Below are 8,612 nucleotides of genomic sequence, written 5' to 3' on the forward strand. Positions count from 1 at the left end.
TGAGGCACATACTTTAGCTATCTTAGCTTTTGATTTTGGTTTGACGTTCCACCAGATTTTGGGATTGGGGCCTGTACACAGATCCAAATCTGTGGGTTATGCCAAATCTTTCTTCCACCTGTCTCAGGTGTTTGTTAAATGTGAGCCATTTGTCAAATTTGATTTGTCTTGTTATGCCATACCTGGGTATTAGTTTGGTTTGTAGCCACTCAAAGACTGACCTAGCATCCTCCCCTTTTGTTAGTATTGCCTCTACCCATTTGGAGAACCTATCTACTATAACTAGGAGATAGAGTTTGCCTTTAGATACATTTTCGGGGCCCATGTCGGTGTAGTCTATACTAATATCCTGAAAACATGCATTAGGTATTAAGTATGAGCCCATTGGTGTTCGATATGGTTTCTTTGGGTTGTGTCTGTCACAAACATTGCATTCGTCACAAAATAAATCATCGTCATAAAATAAGTCAGTCATATTTTTTATGTGAGGGTGCCACCAGATGTGCGAGGCCTTTTGGAGGGTCTTTAGTTTGCCTTCGTGTGTGGGGCCATGTGCTTCTCATAAAAGTTCTGGGTCCATCAGTGTGGACTGCTTCATGGGCATGGGCTGAGTCTGTATAGATATTCACAGTCTTTCCTTTTCCTCTGATGAGGGCCTGCGTCAATCCGATGATTTCAGCTAATTTGGCCGATGCTGGTTGAGGGATGATGGCTGATTCAAGGGTGACATGTGAACCGTCTGGGAGTTGCTGTTTCCTTCTTCTGCCGTGGGTGGTGGGCATTTTTATGGCCAGGGGATGGTGTTCCCAGTCATTCCCTGGAACTGCGGTTGGTTGTATGCGGGTTGCTGATGCATGGGTGTGGGTCCTGGTTGCTGATGTTCGTACTGTTGAGGTCTATTTCCACCCCTTTCCTTCCCATATGGACCTCTCGTAGAGTTCCACTGGCGTTGTTGTGGTGTGAGTGGGTATGGGCACTCTTGTGAGTAGTGCCCTGGAGTTCTACAGTTGAAACAAACCCCTCCTCTTGGATGGCCTGGTATCCGTTGCGGCTGGTATGCAAGTTGTGGTTGCGGGGGATACCAAGGCTGAGTAACTCCAGGTTGCCCCACTGGAGTAGGCCCCGGGTTGGCTGGTTGAGGACCGGCCTGCTGTTGAATCATCTGGGAGACAGTCTGGGCCACTATTTGAGAGATGTCTGTTTTGGTGCCTGTCTCCTTCGTTTCTTCCGCCACCAATACTTTTCTTAAGTTTTTCTCCTTGTTGTGCTTCCTTCAATTGGAGTTTCAAGAGTTGTACCTGGAGGGATTGCACCTGGCTCTCAGCACCCCCTCTTTCCTTGTTGTGCTGGGTCACATGGTGGTGCACATGCGTATTGAATTGGGTCAGAGGAAGTGCAATCAACCCTACCGTTCCTCTGAGTTTGGTTTTAACATCTCCAGGACACCCGTTGACCACCATTTCCTTCCACATGCTGAGTGTGGTATCAGTGTGATCGAATGGTTCTTCGTGGACCGATCTCCATGTCTCCATGCTCATGAAATGTATGTGTGTCAAGGAAGCGTGGATTTAGGGACTGCTCAGGTGTTTCCTGTCTTTGCAGGAGTGCATGCAAGGGTCAATGTCAGTGAGATAGTTTGGCACTCTAAGCTCGTTAGTTTTGCAGGATGTTCTTTGTAGTTACAGGGGAGTATATTTGCGTGATGGCAGCTGTGTGTCCTTCGGATAATCATGTTATTGCACGTAGGCTCTAAACTTGACTGAGGACACTGGGCCCAGAGTTATCTGAGGGCATCCAGAGCTTTGGTCTGCTAGTAATGCTTGATATTAGATTAGTTATATAACACTTTCAACAAATTGCAGATCTGCTTTCACTTGCTGTGTATCTTCAGAGGTTTTGAAAACGATCGGAAATAAAACAGCACAACGCGGAAGCGTCATTTATGACTTAGCTACGGCTTTGGAGGAGAACGTGGGCTCTCGGAACCTTCAAAGATGTTTTAGCATTTTTATGTAACCTCTAGGCAAGTCAGTTTAAGAACAAATTCTTATTTACAATGACTGCCTACCCCGGCCAAAACCTACGCTGGGCCAATTGTGCGCCGCACTATGGGACTCCCAAGCACGGCCGGTTGTGATACAGCCTGGAATCGAACCAGGGTCTGTAGTGACATCTCTAGCACTGAGATGCAGTGCCTTAGACCGCTGCGCCACTCGCGAGCAGAGTCAAGGTGACGTTGATTAACGTTATACAAAGCTTTATCTACATGCATCGTCATTGTTAGGTAATAATCATTTCTACTGTTCGGTCTACAACTGAGAGGCCGGGACTGTCTGTCAGCGGGTGAGAGGGGCTGTGTTCAGCCTTTAACCCCTCACTAATCAGATGGTCCTTTCTCAGTCCAACAGATGGAAGAGAGAAGAACAGAATGAAGACATATAGGGAGAATACAGTTGGATAGACAAAAAGGGAAGAGAGAGAAAGAAACAAGGAATATCAAACAGAGAGAAAGGGACAATGAGGCACAAAATGTTGCCACAAAATGTTGTCACATTGAACACAAGGCTTTGAATAAAGTAGTCCAGGGCGAAAGGAATTCTAGTTTTTCAAAACATGTTTATTATTTGGCATCATAAAAAGTCATTTAGGTTGTTCCGTTCGGTACGATGCTGCCGTTCCATCCCTTTAGGATGGAGGGGTTAAGGGAAGGAAAGGAGGAATAGGATTGGAGAAATAAAAAGCGCCCGATGGGCGGGTTGAGTGAGGGAGGGCTGGCTGGCTGCAGTTACAGCGTGCATCCACCAGAGGTCGCTCACTTGCTGGCGGAGGTAAGGTTGAAGCAACCACGCTGGTGGAACTGCATGTCCCTGACGCGACGCATGGACTGGATCTGAGGCTGGAAGGCACAGAACTCGTTGTAGTGTCTGTAGTCACCACACTCAAATAGGTACTGGTAGCCTCTGTATCCGGGGTACTGGTAACCCACCCACCTGGAGAGAGGAGGAAAGGAGAGAAGGTCATGTTTTGTTACATTTAGATTGATAGTCATTTTTAGGCTGTTTTTTTAGAGACAACATGAGTCACATTGGAGTTCTGTGTTTCCACTTTAAAGTGTGCAACAGTTATGAATGTACCCTTGACACTATGACACAAACAAAACCCAGCCCCTCCTCCCCGTGGCTGCCTGAACACTTCACTTTATACAGTGACACTTCCCACAAGGCCTCATGTTGTCACTAGGCAGGAACCTGCAACTCTGCCTCGGGCTCTGGGCCACACATAGGTCATCATGCTAATACATCATACATCATACATCATGCTAATGTATTGCTGCTCTATGTCTTGCTTCAGCCTACAGATATGTTTTTTTTTTTTAAATCTTCGATATAGGTGAGGGTTTTTCAGTCCCAGTATCCATGAAAATAGATTTCTGGTGTGTGTGCGTAAGTACGAGTGTGTGTGTGTACACTCACACTCCGCCGGGCACCCTCACGCTGCCCACTCTGTCGGTGAAGCCGTGCGCCCAGAGGGTTGGCACGTCATCCTCCTGGATCTCCATCTTATTGCCCTTGAAGTCGGAGAGCTCAAAAAGACAGATCTTGTGCTCCAGGCTGTCCTGTGGTGTGGAGGGAAGGAGAGGGGGGGGGGGTGTCAGGGAAAGGCTGGAAGGTCTCTTCACTAGCTACTGTATTAGCCCTGGTTACCGGCTGTTTTTACACTCCGGCGAACTCATTCGTCACTGTCATGTTTGGAATGTGTGTGAGAGAGCGTATATAGGAAAATGTGACAGTGTGTGTTTCGGAATGCGTGTGTTCCTCACCATGCGGATGGGCCTGAGGGACATGAGGCAGTCGCTACGGTAAGAGTTGCTCCAGGTATCCCAGCGAGGGTACTCTCCCTTCTCCAGGATGAACATCTCCCCGCGGAAGTTAGTCTGCTCAAAGGCAACAAAGCTGGAGAGGGGTGGCCGCCGGGGACAAGGGGGAGAGGGATTAGAAGACGGGTCAAAATGAAATGAGCGTGAAGGGCCACGAAAAATGACAGAATCAGGGTTTGGGCTCAAATGTGTTGGGCTCAGTCTGAGTTTGTCTTCCTGTGTGTTGGACTAGCATGTAGAGTTGATTGATTGTGTCCTGTAGGTGTGTATGTGTGTGACTGTGTGTGTGTGTGTGTAATCGTGCCCTATAGGTGTGTGTGTCCACTTACGGGCCGCACTCGACGATGATACTGCGCACTCTGTCCATGCCGCGTTCACACACGTTCATGCACTCGTTCTGGACCTCCATCATTCGGCCCTGGAAGTTCTCCTGGTCGAACAGCATGATCTACAGGGGGCCAGTGAGTGGTCAGAGGTTAGATGCCATTTATCCCTGGAAGAGGTCAAGGGTGAGATACTGTCCGTCGTCCGCAAATATTTGTTTTTCTATGTTGACCCTTTTGCCATAGAATTAGAGCGCATTTGGTGCCTTTCACCACTGCAGGTATGTAACGTGGTCTCAGAGCCCTTTGCCGTTTGTGCCATTCAGTTTGTCGATCCGGTAGAAAGCTCTGACGTTCTTCCTGTCCTCGGACTACCTGCACCGCCCTCCACTATAAAACCCAAAGCCGAGCCGTACTGCTGTGAAGGCTGCAACATCTCTGGGGTCATCTTAAGACACACCAACTTAAGTAGCAACATTTACCAACCACAACGGACGATGTTCTATCCGTAGTCAATTAGCCCGGCTCAGATAAAAAGTTCAAAGAGAATGGCTAACGTTAAACTGTTTGCTGCTCCCCACACAACGGGTGGACTTTGCTCTCAGGTGGGTTGTGGTGTATTTTTAAATGGATGTGGCCGACTCACCCGGAAGTTTCCGACGCTGGGTTCTCCGGTCTTAGTGGCCTTGCTAGTGGCAGCAGGGGCAGGGGCTCCCTTGTCCTTGACATCAGTGCCCTGGCTGGAGGCGGACTTGGCGGTCTGAGACATGGTGAGGGATAAGGAGATTCTGACGGAGAGCGGGGGGGGGGGGGGGGGGATGGAGAGATGAGAGAGGACGGGGAGAGGAAAGGCATGTCAGAGGAAAGAAGATGGGGCAGGCAGAGAGAGTTAAAGAGAGGAAGAAGGGAAAGAGGGCGAGAGAGAGCAGAAAGGGAAAGGGAGAATGGAGTGGGAGATGGAGAGATCGATTGAGAGAAAGAGGGACAGGGAGAGAGAAAAAAAGATCAAAACACAGATCAGGTAAAGGTGTGTTCTCACTACAGAGTTGAATGCGTTTGGTTTGTGTATCTGTTACTATTTCTTAGTCTTGTAACTAACTGAGGCAGGAAACAGCGGTCAAACACTTCCATAGGATGCATCAGAAAATAACCATCTGTTGTACCAATCCAGCCTGGGGTCTGAGTGCCTCATGTAGGCCCTGAGGCCCAAGCCTCTGTTAGGGGCTCAGCCCCGCCTGGGGGTGACACACCCGGGCATGGTAGGCTGAGAGGAGTGGGCCCCTGTGCGCTGTTTGCTGCTGTGGATCGACTGCTGTTTTCAGTTGGTGTGGGGTGTGTCCTTACCTGCGTGTACAGCTTGCTGTGCCGTGTGGGGTAGGCTGGATCGTGCTGGCCATCTCAGCGCAGAACCCTAGCTTTTATACCCTGGCAAAGGCTGAACGCAAGGGCTCGGTGGACAATAGAAGCACCAGCGTCATCAGAGTTGGTCTGGACCAAAGCCCCATGGGTCATCGCAACAACCAGAACCCCCCCCTGCTGCCTGTAGGCACTTTGCTGTCAATGGAAAGCCCTGACAATGGCACTTTCCCCCACTGTTAGTAAGCTGGGCCTGTAAGCTACAGTAGCATATAGGGCACAGGAATGCATAGACCTGGAGGGAGCAAGGAGTTAACACACACACACACACACACACACACACACACACACACACACACACTCTGTATCTTTCTCTAACTCTAACAGGTGAAACTGCAACAGCACTTAGCTTAGTTTTGAAAAGACAAAAGACTTATGATTCAAAATGGCAAAACATTTGATTTTGAAGTGGGAAAAGTTGATTAAGAAAAGAGGGGATTGCAATTTATTTCCATTCACGTACGTTTTGTCCGGACTGATTTTTTATTGGTGATCTTCTTCTTCTTCTTCATCTGGTTAGTTGAGAGCAAACAATAAAATAAAGTTATGCTCCCTATTCGTATTTTTCAAATGAGAAGGATCATAATGGGGTAGCGGCGGGTAGCCTAGTGGTTAGAGGGGGGGGGGGGGGGGGGGGGGGGGGCAGGTAGCCTAGTGGTTAGAGGGGGGGGGGGGGGGGGCAGGTAGCCTAGTGGTTAGAGGGGGGGGGGGGGGGGCAGGTAGCCTAGTGGTTAGAGTGGGGGGGGGGGGGGGCAGGTAGCCTAGTGGTTAGAGGGGGGGGAAGCAGGTAGCCTAGTGGTTAGAGGGGGGGGGGGGGGGGGGCAGGTAGCCTAGTGGTTAGAGGGGGGGGGGGGGGGGGGGGGGCAGGTAGCCTAGTGGTTAGAGTGGGGGGGGCAGGTAGCCTAGTGGTTAGAGGGGGGGGGGGCAGGTAGCCTAGTGGTTAGAGCGTTGGACTAGTTACTGAAAGGTTGCAAGATCGAATCCCCGTGCTGACAAGGTACAAATCTGTCGTTCTCCCCCTGAACAAGGCAGTTAACCCACTGTTCCTCGGCCATCATTGAAAATAACAATTTGTTCATAACTGACTTGCCTAGTTAAATAAAGGTAAAATGATGTAATATTATTATCAAAGAACATGTAAAAGACCTGATAATATCTCACACAGACTGTCTTTTTTTGTCTCCAACACACAGACAGCACACACACGTTTCACATAGACATGACGCTAACACACAGACAGCACACACACGTTTCACATAGACATGACGCTAACACACAGACAGCACCACAGCATTATAAAGCACCTACAAGTGTGGCAAAGGAGGGTGATGGCGACATGGAAGAGAGAGGCAGAATAATAGAGTAGAAAAAACCTGGAGGAGAATGTCAAACCTTTTAGTCTCACTACTCTCTCGACCCCATCTCCATCTACCCTCTCCATCTACCCCCCCCCCCCCCCCCCCACAGGTCTTTTTGACAATGTTCGTCTTCTCCGTCCATTGTCCAATCAAATGCAGGTCTCTCCACTGTGTACTGTAGGTCAATATCAGTGGTCATGTCGCTGGATGACTTTTAAAATGTTGACGTGTGCATCGCAATCCGTGATCGATTGATTGTTCATCACCTATATCTATCTAAGATATAAACCCATATCTGTAGGCTGAAGCAAGACATAGAGCAGCAATACCTTAGCATGATGTATAGTGACCTATGTGTGGCCCAGAGCCTGAGGCAGAGTTGCAGGTTCCTGCCTAGTGACAACATGAGGCCTTGTGGGAAGTGTCACTGTATAAAGTGAAGTGTTCAGGCAGCCACGGGGAGGAGGGGCTGGGTTGTGTTTGTGTGTCGTAGAGTGTCAAGGGTACAGCTGTGATGACAATCCACTACTAGGGCATAATGAGTCCAAAACTAGCTGGTTGAGTAAAGGTTGGTAGAGTAAAGGTTGGTAGAGTAAAGGTTGGTTGAGTAAAGGTTGGAAGAGTAAAGGTTGGTAGAGTAAAGGTTGGAAGAGTAAAGGTTGGAAGAGTAAAGGTTGGTAGAGTAAAGGTTGGAAGAGTAAAGGTTGGAAGAGTAAAGGTTGGTAGAGTAAAGGTTGGAAGAGTAAAGGTTGGAAGAGTAAAGGTTGGAAGAGTAAAGGTTGGTAGAGTAAAGGTTGGAAGAGTAAAGGTTGGTAGAGTAAAGGTTGGTTGAGTAAAGGTTGGAAGAGTAAAGGTTGGAAGAGTAAAGGTTGGAAGAGTAAAGGTTGGAAGAGTAAAGGTTGGAAGAGTAAAGGTTGGAAGAGTAAAGGTTGGTAGAGTAAAGGTTGGTAGAGTAAAGGTTGGTAGAGTAAAGGTTGGTAGAGTAAAGGTTGGAAGAGTAAAGGTTGGAAGAGTAAAGGTTGGAAGAGTAAAGGTTGGAAGAGTAAAGGTTGGAAGAGTAACGGTTGGAAGAGTAAAGGTTGGAAGAGTAAAGGTTGGTAGAGTAAAGGTTGGAAGAGTAAAGGTTGGTAGAGTAAAGGTTGGAAGAGTAACGGTTGGTTGAGTAAAGGTTGGAAGAGTAAAGGTTGGAAGAGTAAAGGTTGGTAGAGTAAAGGTTGGTAGAGTAAAGGTTGGTAGAGTAAAGGTTTGAAGAGTAAAGGTTGGAAGAGTAAAGGTTGGAAGAGTAAAGGTTGGAAGAGTAAAGGTTGGTAGAGTAAAGGTTGGTTGAGTAAAGGTTGGAAGAGTAAAGGTTGGAAGAGTAAAGGTTGGAAGAGTAAAGGTTGGAAGAGTAAAGGTTGGTAGAGTAAAGGTTGGTAGAGTAAAGGTTGGAAGAGTAAAGGTTGGTAGAGTAAAGGTTGGTTGAGTAAAGGTTGGTAGAGTAAAGGTTGGAAGAGTAAAGGTTGGTAGAGTAAAGGTTGGTTGAGTAAGGGTACAAAAAAAAGTGTATAAAATAATGGCAAATGATGATCTCAACAGATAAAATGCAAAAATACATTAGACCAATTTTACATGGAAACCTGGGCACCTATCAATGTCTAG

At 47.9% G+C, this 8,612-nt stretch overlaps 1 protein-coding gene across 1 annotated transcript; it reads right to left on the reverse strand.

Moving 5' to 3' along the window:
• Positions 1–2,596: 2,596 nt before the first annotated feature.
• On the reverse strand, positions 2,597–5,594 carry LOC139387993 (beta-crystallin B1-like). Its single transcript, XM_071134453.1, has 6 exons — positions 5,545–5,594; positions 4,847–4,988; positions 4,207–4,325; positions 3,821–3,953; positions 3,474–3,616; positions 2,597–2,990 (listed from the first exon to the last, which is right to left on the reverse strand). Exons 2-6 carry the CDS (start codon positions 4,967–4,969, stop codon positions 2,813–2,815), a joined length of 696 nt encoding a protein of 231 aa, XP_070990554.1. The 5' UTR covers positions 4,970–4,988; positions 5,545–5,594; the 3' UTR covers positions 2,597–2,812.
• Between the last annotated feature and the right edge of the window lie 3,018 nt (positions 5,595–8,612).

Source organism: Oncorhynchus clarkii, chromosome 29 (genome assembly GCF_045791955.1).
Source record: "Oncorhynchus clarkii lewisi isolate Uvic-CL-2024 chromosome 29, UVic_Ocla_1.0, whole genome shotgun sequence".
In the NCBI taxonomy this organism is placed as follows: Eukaryota; Metazoa; Chordata; class Actinopteri; order Salmoniformes; family Salmonidae; genus Oncorhynchus; species Oncorhynchus clarkii.